This window comes from Notolabrus celidotus, chromosome 24 (genome assembly GCF_009762535.1).
Source record: "Notolabrus celidotus isolate fNotCel1 chromosome 24, fNotCel1.pri, whole genome shotgun sequence".
Taxonomy (NCBI): Eukaryota; Metazoa; Chordata; class Actinopteri; order Labriformes; family Labridae; genus Notolabrus; species Notolabrus celidotus.
The window spans coordinates 1,764,978-1,784,839 of record NC_048295.1 but is presented as its reverse complement, the minus strand read 5'-3'; the positions used below and the strand labels follow the sequence as shown (position 1 = coordinate 1,784,839).

Here is a 19,862-nt window from a genome sequence, read left to right as displayed (position 1 = left end):
TGCAGAACAGTATTAAGCTGCCGACTCCTCTCTCAATCTAAAAATAACTCTCAAACCAAACTTTATCTTCACCTGCAGGATCGAAGGTCAGTCTGCAATGAAAACACATTTCACTGAGGTTATAACCTTTTAGAAAATGCCCGTTGAACCGAGCTAAAGGCTAAGTGTATCAAACAGGATGGAAGAGTCTTTGTGACCTTTTGTTTTGTATTTTTTCACCCTGCTGTAAAGGGTAAACAGGACTTTTCTGCACAGCAAAACTTTACATGCAGCTTTTAAAACAGATGCTAAACATGCAAAAGAAAAATACAAACATAAATGCTGCTTTAAAATATGTTCAAGATTAATTTCATTTCCATTTGCATTTCCAGAGGCTTTATAGGAACTTTAAAGAAGCATCTGCAACAATAAGTGGCATTTATTGACAAAAATAGGAATGCAAAAGAGCAAAAGGAAATGTTTCCTGCAATTCTGTCCAAGTATTTTGCAGAAGTTGATCCTAAAAAAGCAACAAACTCTGCAAGCTCTGTTTCACCCTTGGCTGTGCCTCTCAGGCTGCCCTTACCTTGAGGCTAAGGTTAGTACTTTGCAGACAAAACTCAAGGCTGTCAAAAATACAAGAAGTAAGTCGAATGCAAATGTTGCGTATATGTTTTTTTAGGAAAGAGTCTTAAACTCTGGAGTGATGCACAAGTATGAATCAGTGAAGTCACCAGTGACGTACCTCTTCATCGCCTCTTTGCTTGACTAAGGTGTTTTTGTCTTCTTCTGGCTCAAGCTCTGTTTGGCCAGTCCCTTTAAATGTGATGGATTTTCACTTCTTTGGTCCAGAATCTTACATAATCACAGCTGAGTCACCTGTTTTGATTGAAACCCCTGATTAACATCCCTTTCATCTGCACAAAGAAACTGTCTATTGTGGTCTTTTTCTGCTCTGGGACAATAAATCCTTCATCTCTGATCCACGTCGCTCTCAGAGCTGCCAGAGGAGGGTTAGACTCCGCTGTGACTCTGCTGAGTCTCTGGTGATTCAGACATCTGGACCGCCTCGAGCACCCTGCCAGCCCTTTTATTTATTGACTCCTCTTCAGCTTTTAGTGCTTTACAGCCACTTTTACGTGCCGGGAAACTTGTGTGTCACTCTCGACTAGACTTTAACGCCCACCACAGGCTGGAGGGAGAGAGAGAAAGCGTTGGTGATGCTAAAGCTTTTTATGGATTTCAGAAACTCTTTTCTATAAACCTTTTCCAGTTTACCAACAAATTGGCGTTGTAGTCTTGAAATGATCTCCAAAACACAAGTACAGTGTCATGATTCTGAGCTTGGTTAGATCTCTTGTTGAGTTTCTAAACAGTCAAACTCAACTTAATGTCCTCTGTAGAAGAACTGTGCACATGGGCACAAACATGGCTCACAATAAGCAAGCTCTCCCACTCTGACTCTGTCAGAATGGATTCATCAGTTCACTAAGAAGCTGACATTGGAGCATAAACTCCATCCTCCTGAAGACTGATATTCCACCAGCACAGTATCTCTGCTTCCACGTGTTCCTGTGCTTTTTTCTCCCCTCAATGATTTATCCTGTTACCTTCATGCAAACCTGGTTTCCTCCACAGGGACATCCAGTGATGGAGGTGAAGCTGCTTGTTACTGCAGGATTTGATTTGCATTAATAACACCTGTCCTGAAATCATGAAATAATGATGCAACGATGCAACCAATGATTCAGAGTTCTCCAGGTTGTGATGGTGTTTTATCACTTTTACGACCTTTAATGTGACACATTAAGGATGTGTAATATACATTTCTTCATCCTCTGCATGCATATTAATGAGCTTGTATCATTTTTTAAATATTTATTCTTTTAACTCCAGAGACAGGACGGTCTGATGCAACGCTCCATCCGGGAGGTGAACACATCCAGCCGCTGGTGTGTGCTGTGGGACCTGGACGAGGACACACACTACAGTGTCCAGGTGAGTTCCACACACACACACAAACACACACTATCATGTTTAAAGGTCCTGTTAGGAGTTTCTATCTGGTGATGAACGACTGATATTAATACTGATGTCTCTGTATGACCTGAAGCAGCAAACGAGCCCATCAGGGTAAAAACGGATGATCTTATGTTGTTGTTATTGAAGGCGGAAACTGCCGCCACAGGGTCGGATGATTTACACCCTCTTACAGGTTCTCAATGTGTGCTTACAGGAGCAGAGGCCAAACAGCAAGAAGAAGACAAATCACATTGTCCACAGGGGGGTGCAAAATCAACACTATCCTAGAGTTCCTCAAAGGAGCTTTAAAGCTCTACAAATTGATATAAAAGCTAATGAAGTTCAAATTCAGCGTTAATAAATATCCACAGACAAATGTAAAGTATTAATAAACCTTTTTGGCTGCAGGGTTACACATGTCTGAGTTTCTAACACGCCATTCTGCAAAAGGTAATGTGCTGATGAATGATTCATTCAAGTGGAACACTTCATTTAAACATTTATAAGCAGACTCTTCTTAAATGATGTTTAACAGTCGATGTATCCTCTGTAATCTCTGTTAATCCCACAGTCTACAGATTACAGAGGATACACTTCACTGGATGGAAATAGTCTCTGTGAAACTTCCCACTCTAAAGTCAGCATCAGTTTGAAGTCTCTCACATCACTCAGGCTCTCATTAAAGACAACACAAAGTCTAAAGCAGGGGAATTATTCACCATCTGGCCCCCCAAATGTTCTTTTAATAACCGCTCGTACTCAAACACTAATTAAACACGAAGCACAGTGATTAATGAAACAAACAGAGACATTAGTCCCGACCTGTACCGCTTTATTCCTGTTTCTATCCACTCAAAAAATAGAATGAACTCATGATTCAAATAAAAATTAGCTTTTAAAGACATTAACAGTTTTACAAAAGCAGATATTAACTAAACGTCCATTAAGGAGCATGTTCAAACGTATCTGTTGTTTCCTTGTAGTCACTGATTTGATCACAGTTGGTATAAAAAGCAGGTATCCTACAGAGAAATACACAGCTAGAAAAGTCAAATGTCTTCAGCTTGAATTGGAAAGCTTCGTTAATTTTAAAGTGCCTTTAAGAAATGAACTCATCTTCTAATTGACCTCCTCTTAGTGAGTAATTAACTCTCCATCTTTACACTTTTGGGTTGAATTTCTTTAATCAGACGCAGCAAAAACTCTCTGAAGGAGAAGATTCTAACGTGACTACAATATAAAAGTCTTGTCTATCCAACTAACAAGGAAAAGTAACCAGCCAATCCTGTGCGAGCACTCACACAGTCCTATTTGAATAACACTCACACAGTCCTAATATAAAAGACTTGTCTATCTAACTAGTAGGAGAAGTAACCAGCCAATCCTGTGCAAGCACTCACACAGTCCTATTTGAATAGCACTTGGCATAGTCCTAATATAAAAGACTTGTCTAACTAACTAGGCTATGGCGGAAGAGTGACTAGCCAATCCTGCGCAAGCACTCACACAGTCCTATTTGAATAACACTTGGCATAGTCCTAATATAAAACACTTGTCTATCTAAGTATTTAGGAAGAGTAGCCAGCCAATCATATGCGAGCACTAGCACAGTCCTATTTGAATAACACTCACAAAGTCCTAATATAAAAGACTTGTCTATCTAACTTACTAGGAAGAGTAGCCAGCCAATCATATGCGAGCACTCGCACAGTCCTATTTGAATAGCACTCACACAGTCCTAATATAAAACACTTGTCTATCTGACTAGTAGGAGAAGTAACGAGCCAATCATATGTGAGCACTCGCACAGTCCTAATTGAATAACACTTGGCATAGTCCTAATATAAAACACTTGTCTATCTAAGTATTTAGGAAGAGTAGCCAGCCAATCATATGCGAGCACTAGCACAGTCCTATTTGAATAACACTCACACAGTCCTAATATAAAAAACTTGTCTATCTCACTTACTAGGAAGAGTAGCCAGCCAATCATATGCGAGCACTCGCACAGTCCTATTTGAATAACACTCACACAGTCCTAATATAAAAGACTTGTCTATCTAACTAGTAGGAGAAGAAACCAGCCAATCCTGCGCGAGCACTTGCACAGTGCTATTTGAATAACACTTGTCATAGCCCTAATATAAAACACTTGTCTATCTAAGTAGTTCGGAAGAGTAGCCAGCCAATCATATGCGAGCACTAGCACAGTCCTATTTGAATAACACTTGGCATAGTCCTAATATAAAAGACTTGTCTATCTGACTAGCAGGAAAAGTAGCCAGCCAATCATACGCGAGCACTCGCACAGTCCTATTTGAATAACACTCACACAGTCCTAATATAAAAGACTTGTCTATCTAACAAGGCTATGGCGGAAGAGTGATGAGCCAATCCTGCGCAAGCACTCGCACAGTCCTATTTGAATAACACTTGGCATAGTCCTAATATAAAAGACTTGTCTAACTAACTAGGCTATGGCGGAAGAGTGACTAGCCAATCCTGCGCAAGCACTCGCACAGTCCTATTTGAATAGCACTTGGCATAGTCCTAATATAAAACACTTGTCTAACTAACTAGGCTATGGCGGAAGAGTGACGAGCCAATCCTGCGCGAGCACTCGCACAGTACTATTTGAATAACACTCACACAGTCCTAATATAAAAGACTTGTCTATCTCACTTACTAGGAAGAGTAGCCAGCCAATCATATGCGAGCACTCGCACAGTCCTATTTGAATAACACTCACACAGTCCTAATATAAAAGACTTGTCTATCTGACTAGCAGGAAAAGTAGCCAGCCAATCATACGCGAGCACTCGCACAGTCCTGTTTGAATAACACTCACACAGTCCTAATATAAAAGACTTGTCTATCTAACAAGGCTATGGCGGAAGAGTGATGAGCCAATCCTGCGCAAGCACTCGCACAGTCCTATTTGAATAACACTTGGCATAGTCCTAATATAAAAGACTTGTCTAACTAACTAGGCTATGGCGGAAGAGTGACTAGCCAATCCTGCGCAAGCACTCGCACAGTCCTATTTGAATAGCACTTGGCATAGTCCTAATATAAAACACTTGTCTATCTGACTAGCAGACAAAGTAGCCAGCCAATCATATGCGAGCACTCGCACAGTCCTATTTGAATAGCACTTGGCATAGTCCTAATATAAAACACTTGTCTATCTGACTAGCAGACAAAGTAGCCAGCCAATCATATGCGAGCACTCGCACAGTCCTATTTGAATAACACTCACACAGTCCTAATATAAAAGACTTGTCTAACTAACTAGACTATGGTGGAAGAGTGACTAGCCAATCCTGCGCAAGCACTCGCACAGTCCTATTTGAATAGCACTTGGCATAGTCCTAATATAAAACACTTGTCTATCTGACTAGCAGACAAAGTAGCCAGCCAATCATATGCGAGCACTCGCACAGTCCTATTTGAATAAAACTCACTCAGTCCTAATATAAAAGACTTGTCTATCTGACTAGCAGGAAAAGTAGCCAGCCAATCATATGCGAGCACTCGCACAGTCCTATTTGAATAACACTTGGCATAGTCCTAATATAAAAGACTTGTCTATCTAACTTACTAGGAAGAGTAGCCAGCCAATCATATGCGAGCACTCGCACAGTCCTATTTGAAGAACACTCACACAGTCCTAATATAAAACACTTGTCTATCTAAGTAGCTAGGAAGAGTAGCCAGCCAATCATATGCGAGCACTAGCACAGTCCTATTTGAATAACACTTGGCATAGTCCTAATATAAAACACTTGTCTATCTAAGTAGCTAGGAAGAGTAGCCAGCCAATCATATGCGAGCACTAGCACAGTCCTATTTGAATAACACTTGGCATAGTCCTAATATAAAAGACTTGTCTATCTAAGTAACTAGGAAGAGTAGCCAGCCAATCATATGCGAGCACTAGCACAGTCCTATTTGAATAACACTTGGCATAGTCCTAATATAAAAGACTTGTCTATCTAACAAGGCTATGGCGGAAGAGTGATGAGCCAATCCTGCGCAAGCACTCGCACAGTCCTATTTGAATAACACTCACACAGTCCTAATATAAAAGACTTGTCTATCTAAGTAGCTAGGAAGAGCAGCCAGCCAATCATATGCGAGCACAGTCCTATTTGAATAGCACTTGTCATAGTCCTAATATAAAAGACTTGTCTATCTAACTTACTAGGAAGAGTAGCCAGCCAATCATATGCGAGCACTCGCACAGTCCTATTTGAATAACACTCACACAGTCCTAATATAAAAGACTTGTCTATCTAAGTAGCTAGGAAGAGTAGCCAGCCAATCATATGCGAGCACTAGCACAGTCCTATTTGAATAACACTTGGCATAGTCCTAATATAAAAGACTTGTCTATCTAACAAGGCTATGGCGGAAGAGTGATGAGCCAATCCTGCGCAAGCACTCGCACAGTCCTATTTGAATAACACTCACACAGTCCTAATATAAAAGACTTGTCTATCTAAGTAGCTAGGAAGAGTAGCCAGCCAATCATATGCGAGCACAGTCCTATTTGAATAGCACTTGTCATAGCCCTAATATAAAAGACTTGTCTATCTAAGTAGCTAGGAAGAGTAGCCAGCCAATCATATGCGAGCACTCGCACAGTCCTATTTGAATAGCTCGTCATAGCCCTAATATAAAAGACTTGTCTATCTAAGTAGCTAGGAAGAGTAGCCAGCCAATCATATGCGAGCACTAGCACAGTCCTATTTGAATAACACTTGGCATAGTCCTAATATAAAAGACTTGTCTATCTAACAAGGCTATGGCGGAAGAGTGATGAGCCAATCCTGCGCAAGCACTCGCACAGTCCTATTTGAATAACACTCACACAGTCCTAATATAAAAGACTTGTCTATCTAAGTAGCTAGGAAGAGTAGCCAGCCAATCATATGCGAGCACAGTCCTATTTGAATAGCACTTGTCATAGCCCTAATATAAAAGACTTGTCTATCTAAGTAGCTAGGAAGAGTAGCCAGCCAATCATATGCGAGCACTCGCACAGTCCTATTTGAATAGCTCGTCATAGCCCTAATATAAAAGACTTGTCTATCTAAGTAACTAGGAAGAGTAGCCAGCCAATCATATGCGAGCACTAGCACAGTCCTATTTGAATAACACTTGGCATAGTCCTAATATAAAAGACTTGTCTATCTAACAAGGCTATGGCGGAAGAGTGATGAGCCAATCCTGCGCAAGCACTCGCACAGTCCTATTTGAATAACACTCACACAGTCCTAATATAAAAGACTTGTCTATCTAAGTAGCTAGGAAGAGCAGCCAGCCAATCATATGCGAGCACAGTCCTATTTGAATAGCACTTGTCATAGTCCTAATATAAAAGACTTGTCTATCTAACTTACTAGGAAGAGTAGCCAGCCAATCATATGCGAGCACTCGCACAGTCCTATTTGAATAACACTCACACAGTCCTAATATAAAAGACTTGTCTATCTAAGTAGCTAGGAAGAGTAGCCAGCCAATCATATGCGAGCACTAGCACAGTCCTATTTGAATAACACTTGGCATAGTCCTAATATAAAAGACTTGTCTATCTAAGTAGCTAGGAAGAGTAGCCAGCCAATCATATGCGAGCACTAGCACAGTCCTATTTGAATAACACTTGGCATAGTCCTAATATAAAAGACTTGTCTATCTAACAAGGCTATGGCGGAAGAGTGATGAGCCAATCCTGCGCAAGCACTCGCACAGTCCTATTTGAATAACACTCACACAGTCCTAATATAAAAGACTTGTCTATCTAAGTAGCTAGGAAGAGTAGCCAGCCAATCATATGCGAGCACAGTCCTATTTGAATAGCACTTGTCATAGCCCTAATATAAAAGACTTGTCTATCTAAGTAGCTAGGAAGAGTAGCCAGCCAATCATATGCGAGCACTCGCACAGTCCTATTTGAATAGCTCGTCATAGCCCTAATATAAAAGACTTGTCTATCTAAGTAACTAGGAAGAGTAGCCAGCCAATCATATGCGAGCACTCGCACAGTCCTATTTGAATAACACTCACACAGTCCTAATATAAAAGACTTGTCTAACTAACTAGGCTATGGTGGAAGAGTGACTAGCCAATCCTGCGCAAGCACTCACACAGTCCTATTTGAATAACACTTGGCATAGTCCTAATATAAAAGACTTGTCTAACTAACTAGGCTATGGTGGAAGAGTGACTAGCCAATCCTGCGCAAGCACTCGCACAGTCCTATTTGAATAACACTTGGCATAGTCCTAATATAAAAGACTTGTCTATCTAACTTACTAGGAAGAGTAGCCAGCCAATCATATGCGAGCACTCACACAGTCCTATTTGAATAACACTCACACAGTCCTAATATAAAAGACTTGTCTATCTGACTAGCAGGAAAAGTAGCCAGCCAATCATATGCGAGCACTCGCACAGTCCTATTTGAATAACACTCACACAGTCCTAATATAAAAGACTTGTCTAACTAACTAGGAGAAGAAACCAGCCAATCCTGCGCGAGCACTCACACAGTCCTATTTGAATAACACTTGGTAGAGTCCTAATTTAAAAGACTTGTCTAATTAACTAGGTTATGTTGGTACTTTAGTTTATTTTATGTTCCTTATCCTTTCTTTTTCTTTACTCTACTTTACTTCATCTTTATCTATTTACCTCTTTATTTCTCTACTTTCTCTTCTTCCTCATTTCTTTATGTATTTATTTTGGTGCCTTGGTCCACAGTATCCTGTAACCTCTTGAGTCCTCTGCCTCCCTCCTCCTCCCGCCACCACAGATAAACATGGACAGAAAAGGGTTATAACACCCTGAGCTGTTCCACCAGGCTCAAGAATCACCTTAGCCTTAGGCTATGTTGGAACAGTAGCCATTATCATGACTCTATTAAACATTTTATAATCCATTATGGTTTAATAGACTGACACAGATTGTCCTTCAGCTGGAGGACTCGGTTAAATACGCTCGTCAGCAAGAGGATGTCCTGCAGGAGAGTCATCGAGCGAGCGCACTGAAGCCTGGCCAACACCGGGAGCTTGGAAAACTCTGACTTCTTCACCTCTGACATCGATGCAGAGGAGAGGGAGCTCAAAAACAGACCTTTTCTCTGTGGAGTTGGGTGGACAGATTTATCCAGAGGGAGCGGATAGATTAAAGATTGTGCTGACAGCTGCAGAGATCAAACTTTGGACTTTAAATTGGAGATGTTTTTCATACTTAAGCATTAATTCAAGGTTTGTTATGCAACCTTTTCTAGACTGAGTTGCATCATCCTTGACACGGTAAATAGATGAGACACTTTCCAATCTAACTCAATCTTTAAGATACCTTTTCAAGGATAGTTTTGTATCCTATTATTCCTTGAATTTCTTGCAGCGACCACAGTAAGCCTGAACTTTTCAGCCTCTCACCTCGCTGCAGAGGAGAATGAGCTGAAAATGTTTCCTGTCCAGAGTTTGGGATGCAAAGAGAGAGGATGGATCAGAGCTTCTGCTGCAGAGATCAAACATGAAACTTTGTCTTCTTTAAGATTAATTCAAGGACGTTTTTTACTTCCTTCACCTCTGACCTGGAGAAAGAGTTCAGTAAAGACCTTCCCCCTTCAGGGTTTGGTGGAGAGAGAGATGTGATGGGTTGGCGTTCTGCTGACAGGTTGCAGAGATCAAACTTGAAACTTTGAAATGAAAGACTTCCTTTGTGATACTTTTAGATGAATTCAGCTCTGTCATATTCTTCAGATGATTTCCTCTACAGGAACTTGTTGTATTCGGCGTGTAGGCGTGAACAGCAGCGACTAAGACTTCTCGTAGATCTAATAGTGCTGCTGTGATGGATTTCTCTCTCAGTATGATTGTTAAACTTAATACTTTCTGTTATCAGACGCCGCTGTCGCTGCTGGAAATATCTTGCCACTCTATTTAAACAAGATAAACATCAAGCTTATTTATTTCCTGCAGTCCTTTTTAAGTGGATTTTCACAGCAAAATGTCCCAAAGAAGGTCGCAGAATGAGTCTTCAGCCCACATCTGTGTTCCCTCGTTCATCTTCAGCATTCAGTCGGCTTCTACACTCTGTCCTCTAACAATCGTTCAGGATCCCGGCCGGAAACAGAAGCACCATTTGCTCTCTAAATATCCCCTCTGAGAGACAATCTCTGTCGTCGTTACATAATGTTGTTCTCTGGGATGTACTCAGTGTTTAGAGGTCTCATTTTGTGTCTGAGCATGGATCCATCTTACCTCCAGAACTTTCTTCTTCTTCTTCTCTTCTCAGGTGCAGTCTGTGGGGCTCAATGGGGACAGCCAGCCCAGCCGTGCCGTCCACTTCAGGACCCTGGAGAAGACCGACCACTATCCGGCTGGAGTCCTGGACCACCGTAAATAAACACACACACACACACACACACCATTAGGTGACATGTTTACATCCCTACATGTCTTCCAAGAGAACAAATCCCCATTAATACTGACACTAAGAGGCGCTCACTCTGAGACATGACACTTATTTTGGTCCTCAGATGAACCGGCGATGGAGGGACTGGGGATGACTCCTCAGCTGCAGACAGGAGAGCTGCTCATTATCACCACAGTGCTGCTGCTGTGGGCAGGTCAGACCCGATACGTGTGTGTGTGTGTGTGTGTGTGTGAATGTCAAAGTTTCCACAGTGCAGTAAAAATATCACCAACAGTGTTTTCCTCACACATTGATGTTCTGGGATGAATCTAGCTACTGCATGGATGTATGAGTTGCAGATGTTGAAGGTTGAGCTGATTTTAATCACTTCATCTTGTGTTGGTTAGTATATTTGTCAGTGATGCATCATGGTCCTTCAGATCATGGAGCCTGTGGTGCTGCTGTATCCTGTATCTCTAAAAAACTGGACTTTCTATGAGCTCAGAAAAACAGGCCGTCTTCAGCTCTGTGTCATTCTGCAGCAAATCCAGGAGGGATTAAACTGTTTATTAATCTTTAGAAGTCAGAGGATTTTCTTTTTCTAGTCCTCCAGTTAACATCACATTTCACATTCAGCAGCTAAAAGAAATAAAGATATAAACTTTTCAGAGTCACACATTCCCTGTTTTAGTTTTAATACACTCATAAAAAACGTATTCCTTTATAACCTTCATCCCAGAAACTGGAACACACTTCATCTGTTAGAGTAAATGTAACAAAAGGCCAGCTACAGTGAATTAGTAGCAGGACAAGTGTATGTTGGATGATGAACATGAAACCAGAGATGCCCTCTGCTCTTTTGTTTTGGTGTCTCTGACGTGTCTCCTCTCTCCCCCTCAGCCGTGATCGCCCTCTTCTGCCGGCAGTACGACATCATCAAAGACAACGACACCAACAGCACCAAGGAGAAGAGCAAGCGGCCGCTGGTGCGCTCCACCTCCTACTACTACAACGCCTCCGCCGGGAGCTCGCCCCTCTGCCAAAACGGAGCCGTCCGCAGCAGCAAGGTGACTGAAACCTCCCTCAGCTTCATGTGACTTCACTTTCTCCATCAGGCAGGAGCGTGTAGTTTCTTCAGAGATCTCCTAGCAACAAGAGCTTCTGCCATCAGGGCTAAATATACAACGAGCAGAGAGAGGAGCTGCAGACACTGGAGGATGAAACAGTGAACTTATATCATCCAAACTTTAATGTTGTCTCTTTTGATTTTTAACACGACTTAATAAAGTTTGACACAGCAGCGTGAGTTTTGTAATGACCCAAGAGATTAAAAACTAGAGTCTGGACCTGATCCAAGCTGCCTGTGGACAATGATGGATTAAAAAATAATGGGTCTAAACCAGCGTTCAGCTCTGTGGTGAGGATGCATGTTGATTAAAAACAGGTTCGGAGGCTAAATCCATTAAAAGCGAGTTGTTTAGGTGCTCGAGGGCAGAGAAAAGTTTTTAAAAAAAAGGAGAACATCTGCACATGACTTATTTAAGAACCTGGTGCCTTATCACTGAGAAATATTCCAACTGGGAGATGATATTTTGAATGTTTAAGATTTTTCCGGCATCAAAACAACTCAAACCTGGACGTCATTAAGCAAGAAGTCCAGCCAGGCCCAGTGGGAGTCATTCCAAATGTGCCATAAATGTCAGCTCATTGATTGGTTAATCAATCTTTGACTGACACCTGTTCATTAAACACAGAGAGGCTCGTGTCTGTGCATGTGAATCCAGCCCACGCACTGTCTCAGGTTCATATATGTGACCCTGTTTATGACTCATGTGTTTATGAATAACTGTGTGTGTGTGTGTGTTTCAGCTGCACAGAGCCTCGTCCTCCATCAGCATCATCAGAGTCTGACGGCTGCAGAGTTTATTTTCATGAGTCTGGACTTGACGTGACAGGTGGAGCGGTTACCTGAGGACTTCCTCAACAGGATTACGGTGACGAGCAGACTTTAGAGACGTGGAGAGAGGCTGCTGTTAAATATGAGAACTAATGCAGGACGACTGCTGCCCTCTTGTGGCTGAGGACTGTACCTGCAGCCAAACTCACTCCCTGTTGAACAAACACACTTTGACTTTCTCTTCTTTTAGAGAGGGGGAGAGACTGGTTGTGAATATTTCTCAGCATGAAGGCCAAACCCTGTCCTCATCAAGTCGACTTCAACAAGGTTTTATTCTTTAGTTTGCTTCATATTCACATTCCACTTTGCCCAGTTTGTAAATATCATGTGGATTAATAAGGAGGTGTACATTATTAACATTAAAACACGTGTATTATATGTATTTATGAAGAATATGTACATAGGCCAGATCTAAGTCTTAGTATTTTGAGTGTAAATGAATCATGAATCATTAGATGATGATGAATGAACTCTGTAAACTTTCATATTCACTTAATTATACCACACATAGTTTAAACATGTTAATATAATCATTGTGAGGTCTGTTCATGCCATTATATCATTTAATGAATATTTATGATTCAACATTAAGACATCATGCATTTGATCTAACTCTGGACAGACTGTACCCTCAGAGGGATTTGTTTGTCTCAGTGTTCATAGTAAACATGTCGATTAAAGCAATAAAGGCTCAGTTCACCTGCGTGTGGATCCAGCAGTGCCTACGTGAGGCCTCGCTCTGCTGTGTTTGTCTGTTCTTAAACTGAATCATCTGAAGATCCTGTTTGGAACATCTGCAGGAGTGTTTGGGGAAGCTGTTTTAGTTATTCTGAAGCTTATTTCCAATAAGACGTTGCTGTCCTGTGAGAAATGCAGAGAGGAAAGAGGAAATCTGACTACTGCAACAATCAATCCATGCTCTTTGAACGAGGGATCATCTCGGCCCCCTCACACATAAACATTTGGCATGATGAATGCTGAATGTTTGCCTGGAGAGGAAGTGGTTTGCTCACTTACATGAGATCATTTATTCATGATTGGATCGCTGACAGCTCGTTCTTGACTGTTCAAGGGAGAAACCGCACAAGGAGGAAGGTTAAAGTGGAGGAAACAGCTGCACGTACGGAAGCTTCAGACACAACACGTGAGGTTTTTGGAGGAGAAACACCAAAAAGATGATTTTATGTTGTTTGTGGATCTGAGTGGATTTTTGGCTCTGTGTTCTTCAGTAAAGGAAACATTCAGTGACAGTTATAACCTCTGCAATAACAACGTGTGCTTCATGTTGGATGCACACTCAGCGTTCCTTCCTTTACAGGCAGCAGCAGTGCATTAGTATGATTAACAGGTAACCAGGTGATCAATAATGAGTGTGTGATGTAGAAGTCTTTGTGTGGAGACCAGTGATGAGATCCTTTGGTGTAAATCTTTGTTTCTCTGCAGTGCGTCGTACTTTGTGTCGGCCACTCTTTAACTGCTGTGTTGTTTTGTTGAAAATGTCATCACAATCATGTGACTGCAGATTTATCTGTGGAGTTTCTTTGGACAGTTGCATGGTTTAGGCAGCAGGTGGTGCCAGTATTCCATTAGATATCCCTGGAGCTGCAGAAAGGACATAAATAAAGGGTAAATGCTGGAAGAGGAGGAAGAGGTGTGCACAGGTGTTCCTGCAGATGGTGGTGGTCAGCAGGAAAAAAGAGCTGCAACGATACAGCAGATAAGTGATACACATATTCATAATTAATGCACACATATATCAGAGGAGGCAGATATTTCCGGTTCATTTGAATAGAAGTAAATGTCAGCATCCACCCTCCAGTGATCATAAGCTGCAGCTTCAAGGCCTATGGGGTCAAAGGTCACAGGGACATCACACACTGCAGGGGCTCTTTGAACTTTAGATATTAGAATAAAAAAATCCTTGTGCTGTGGATTCTTCCTTTTCTTTTCAAGCAGGAAGACAAAAGACAGGAAAGAAGGAGGGAAGAGGGGGAGGAGGAGCTTTTAGGCGAGAGGTGACATAAAGGGCAGGTTGCAGAAATATCACAGCTGGCCCCCAGGCTTGTCCTCTGATGGAGGAAGTTTGTGACAAGACAGGGTCGCTTTGGTGAATCCCTGGTCTTTCCTACTGTCTGCTTTTCTCTTAGCAGGTAAAGGAGTTTGGAGCGGGAGTCCTGCAGGTGTTGGAGGCTCTCTTTCTTTGATGAGCTTGTAATCTGATGTGTAAATCACCCTCCCCCCTCTCTGCTGACATTTAAAGAAGTCATTAAGCAGTGATGGGTGGGAGCAGAGGAGCATGTTGGGAAATGATGTCCTCCATTCTTCTGAGGAGATGATTCAAATATGTATTTGCACACCATGCTGTGCAATCACAAGCTGAAGACAATAAAGAAGACGTAACAACAGAGTCCTTAGGGGGTCGGGTTTTGATGGCTTCGTTTCTAGTTTAGTCCAAAGTGAAAACCTTTTGGTTACACAGCTGGTGTCTGTCCCTGTGGTGCAGGAAAGACTGGTAGTCCATAGGCTCAGGGTTCAATCCTCATACAGGACTCAGAGAATTTTAAAGACCAACAGTCAAAGTATGTAGATAAATACACCCAGAGCTTAGGTTCACAAGTGTAGCGCAGGGGTTAAGAGGACGGACTGGCAATCTCTAGGTCGAGGGTTTGATTCTTATAAGTGCCATTGTGAGATTTAAAGTCCAACAGCCAAAGCACCATGACAAATATACCCGGAGCTCATGTTCACAAGTGTGTCCAAGTGGTGCAGGGGTGAAGTGGCTGGACTGGCAGTCTGAAGGTTGAGGGTTCAATTCTTATCAGTGCCATGGTGAGTTTTAAAGTCCAACAGCCAAAGCACCATGACAAATATACCCGGAGCTCATGTTCACAAGTGTCCAAGTGGTGCAGTGGTTAAGAGGCTGGACTGGCAGTCAGAAGGTTGAGAGTTCGATTCTTAACTGAGGCAAAGTGAATTTTAAAGTCCAACAGCCAAAGCACCATGACAAATACACCCGGAGCTCATATTCAAAAGTGTCCAAGTGGTGCAGTGGTTAAGAGGCTGGACTGGCAGTTAGAAGGTCATGGGTTCGATTCTTAACTGAGGCAAAGTGAATTTTAAAGTCCAACAGCCAAAGCACCATGACAAATACACCCGGAGCTCATATTCAAAAGTGTCCAAGTGGTGCAGTGGTTAAGAGGCTGGACTGGCAGTCAGAAGGTCGTGGGTTCGATTCTTATCAGTGCCATGGTGAGTTTTAAAGTCCAACAGCCAAAGCACCATGACAAATATACCCAGAGCTCATATACTCAAGTATCCAACTGGTGCAGTGGTTAAGAGGCTGGGCTGGCAGTCAGAAGTTTGTGGGTTCGATTCTCACCTCACCCGAGGTAAAGTCAATTTTAAAGTCCAACAGCCAAAAACACGACTATAAATACGTCCTGACCAAATTTGAAAGTTGAAGGTGACCCGTGGCGTAATGGAATTACAACTGCGCAGAAGGCTGGAGGGCGTTTGGAATTGCACAGCTTCGGACAGGGAGGTTCGAATCCCGCATATGCGGTGCCTTGTGGTGTAAGGGAATTACAACTGTACTGAAGACTCGAGGGCGTTAGGAAATGTACAGTATGGGACAGGGCGTTTCAATCCCACATACGCACTTGGTGCCTTGGAGCATATGGGAACCACACCTGTGCAGAAGTCTCGAGGGCGTTAGGAATTGCAAAGTTGGAATTACACTTACGTAGTAACACGGGGGAGCCTGGCAAACTGAACCCTGGCAAGTCCAGGTACTGGGTGGGCCGTTGCCACCCAGTTTCTACAGCAAATAAAGTGGGGGGGTTATACCACAGAGTGTCAGCAGCAACTGGAATTTTGAAAGGTTAAAAAAAACCAACTAAATTATTATTATTATAATTTATATTATTATCATATTATAATTAATATTAATATTATATTATAATTTATATTATTACAAGAAATATTACTATTATAAATATAATAATTATTATAATAGAAATAATATTTATAATTTATATTAAAATAAATATAATCATAATTTATATTATTACTATAATAAATATAATTATAATATTATAATAAATATAATTATAATTGATATTATTATTATAACTATATTAAAATTGTAATAAATATTATTATAATAACAATATATGTATATTAAAGAAAGTTGTAGCAAGCTGCTGACCGAAGGTCAGCAGCTTGCTACAACTTTCTTGCTTCTTGCCTAAAGCAAGTTGCCGACCGAAGGTCGGCAACTTGCTTTGGGCAAGTTTCTTGCTTAAAGCAAGTTGCCGACCGAAGGTCGGCAACTTGCTTTTACTACTTTCTTGCAAGAAAGTAACTACTTTCTTGCAAGAAAGTAACTACTTTCTTGCAAGAAAGTAACTACTTTCTTGCAAGAAAGTAACTACTTTCTTGCAAGAAAGTAACTACTTTCTTGCAAGAAAGTAACTACTTTCTTGCAAGAAAGTAACTACTTTCTTGCAAGAAAGTAACTACTTTCTTGCAAGAAAGTAACTACTTTCTTGCAAGAAAGTAACTACTTTCTTGCAAGAAAGTAACTACTTTCTTGCAAGAAAGTAACTACTTTCTTGCAAGAAAGTAACTGCTTAAAGCAAGTTGCCGACCTTCGGTCGGCAACTTGCTTTAGGCAAGATGCAAGAAAGTTGTAGCAAGCTGCTGACCTTCGGTCAGCAGCTTGCTACAACTTTCTTTAATATACATATATTGTTATTATAATAATATTTATTACAATTTTAATATAGTTATATTGTTATAATAATAATATCAATTATAATTATATTTATTATAATATTATAATTATATTTATTATAGTAATAATATAAATTATGATTATATTTATTTTAATATAAATTATAAATATTATTTCTATTATAATAATTATTATATTTATAATAGTAATATTTCTTGTAATAATATAATATTAATTATAATATGATAATAATATAAATTATAATATAATATTAATATAAATTATAATATAATAATATATATTATAATATTAATTATAATATGATAATAATATAAATTATAATAATAATAATTTAGTTGGTTTTTTTTAACCTTTCAAAATTCCTGTTGCTGCTGACACTCTGTGGTATAACCCCCCCACTTTATTTGCTGTAGAAACTGGGTGGCAACGGCCCACCCAGTACCTGGGCTCGCCAGGGTTCAGTTTGCCAGGCTCCCCCGTGTTACTACGTAAGTGTAATTCCAACTTTGCAATTCCTAACGCCCTCGAGACTTCTGCACAGTTGTAGTTCCCATATGCCCCATGGCACCAAGCGCGTATGCGGAATTGGATCGCGTTGTCCCCAACTGTACATTTCCTAACGCCCTCGAGTCTTCAGTACAGTTGTAATTCCCTTACACCACAAGGCACCGCATATGCGGGATTCGAACCTCCCTGTCCGAAGCTGTGCAATTCCAAACGCCCTCCAGCCTTCTGCGCAGTTGTAATTCCATTACGCCACGGGTCACCTTCAACTTTCAAATTTGGTCAGGACGTATTTATAGTCGTGTTTTTGGCTGTTGGACTTTAAAATTGACTTTACCTCGGGTGAGGTGAGAATCGAACCCACGACCTTCTGACTGCCAGCCCAGCCTCTTAACCATTGCACCAGTTGGATACTTGAGAATATGAGCTCTGGGTATATTTGTCATGGTGCTTTGGCTGTTGGACTTTAAAACTCACCATGGCACTGATAAGAATCGAACCCACGACCTTCTGACTGCCAGTCCAGCCTCTTAACCACTGCACAACTTGAATACTTGAGAACATGAGCTCCGGGAATATTTGTCATGGTGCTTTGGCTGTTGGACTTTAAAATTCACTTTACCTCAGTTAAGAATCGAACCCTCGACCTAAGGATTACCAGTCCAGCCTCTTAACCCCTACACTACACTGACACTTGTGAACATGAGCTCCTGGTGTATTTGTCATGGTGCTTTGGCTGTTGGACTTTAAAATTCACTTTGCCTCAGTTAAGAATCGAACCCTCGACCGAAGGATTACCAGTCCAGCCTCTTAACCCCTACACTACACTGACACTTGTGAACATGAGCTCCTGGTGTATTTGTCATGGTGCTTTGGCTGTTGGACTTTAAAATTCACTTTGCCTCAGTTAAGAATCGAACTCTCAACCTTCTGACTGCCAGCCCAGCCTCTTAACCACTGCACCACTTGGATACTTGTGAACATGAGCTCCGGGTATATTTGTCATGGTGCTTTGACTGTTGAACTTTAAAACTCACCATGGCACTGATAAGAATCAAACCCTCAACCTTCAGACTGCCAGTCCAGCCTCTTAACCCCTGAACCACCTGGACACACTTTTGAATATGAGCTCCTGGGATATTTGTCATGGTGCTTTGGCTGTTGGACTTTAAAACTGACCATGGCACTGATAAGAATCAAACCCTCAACCTAGAGATTGCCAGCATTTTCACTTTGCTTAATTAAGTTTTGACAAAGAGGAGATCTGGGGAAATGTCTTTTACTAACGTTTGATTACCACCGACTCGAGGAAAGGTAAGATAATGACTGTGTGTGGCAGGCAGCACCTTTAGTGCTACTCTTGAATGCAGCTCCCTCTTTCCCTCTCTACCTCTCCCTCCTCTAATCAGGCACCTTATAAAAGGCAGCTAGAGCCTTCTGTAGGCCTCCTGCTTTTGCATTCATGGAATGAGCAAGATAAATGTGTGGGGAGCCTCAAACAAATGCTCCAAAATGTCCTGCAATACTCTCCTGTTGTCCTCCTCTTTTCATCTTCAAGTGCTGTGGTGTGCAGGTGTATGACTGGCACCTGATATCTCCAGAATCTGGGACCTGACTCCATCCTCCAGGATGACAACGCTCTCCCTGACAGAGCCAGGACCATCACAGCAGAGTACCTCCAAAATAAACTTCCCTTGTCTGTGTCCATGCTGTCCATGAGTCCTCATTTAGTCTTTAAGTGACAGGATCATCAACAAACTTCTTCTTCAGGTGTTCTGAATGTATTTTTAAAAGCAAAACTGGAGAAAGTCACCTTCTCAATGGTGCATGTTTTGACAGTGAGGGACACTAACCTCTTGTGGCACTGTATGGTAGTACATGCATTATACTATCAGGTGTTTCTCAGAGGTTACTTTGCATGGTTGTAATGGAAGTTTTAAAGTAATGTTAATAGCCTTCACAGTGTACTCTACAGAAACAGTCTTGATATGCATCTCCCAACCAGTTTGTCCATTCCCAGCCCAGCAACATTCATGCGTGTGACTCACTGTCCAGATTCAGAGTGTGAAAGGCAGCATTGTTGCAGGGCAGAAAGAGAGAAACACAACATGGCACACAATCTTAGGAAGACGAGGACGAGGAAGACTCTTCATGCTTCATTCTCACTGCGTGGGAGGAACCGCAATGAATTCACTGTCGTCACAAAACACACTG

The 19,862-nt window shown here is 41.4% G+C and overlaps 1 protein-coding gene and 1 long non-coding RNA gene across 9 annotated transcripts in view; both read left to right on the top strand.

The window, feature by feature from the left end:
- Nucleotides 1-13,118, top strand: part of LOC117808181 (fibronectin type III domain-containing protein 4-like) — a 67,825-nt gene extending 54,707 nt beyond the window's left edge. For all 8 annotated transcript variants that reach the window (XM_034677744.1, XM_034677747.1, XM_034677746.1 and 5 more), the window contains 5 exons: nucleotides 1,876-1,977; nucleotides 10,312-10,414; nucleotides 10,556-10,645; nucleotides 11,332-11,498; nucleotides 12,301-13,118. In XM_034677744.1, coding sequence (XP_034533635.1) covers nucleotides 1,876-1,977; nucleotides 10,312-10,414; nucleotides 10,556-10,645; nucleotides 11,332-11,498; nucleotides 12,301-12,342 — 504 coding nt within the window. In that variant the 3' untranslated portion in view covers nucleotides 12,343-13,118. The remainder of the gene's footprint in view (nucleotides 1-1,875; nucleotides 1,978-10,311; nucleotides 10,415-10,555; nucleotides 10,646-11,331; nucleotides 11,499-12,300) is intronic.
- Nucleotides 13,119-18,232: 5,114 nt separating this feature from the next.
- Nucleotides 18,233-19,351, top strand: LOC117808389. The gene is made up of 2 exons (XR_004630286.1): nucleotides 18,233-18,962; nucleotides 19,207-19,351. It is a non-coding gene; the product is annotated as an uncharacterized LOC117808389 (long non-coding RNA).
- Nucleotides 19,352-19,862: the final 511 nt, after the last annotated feature.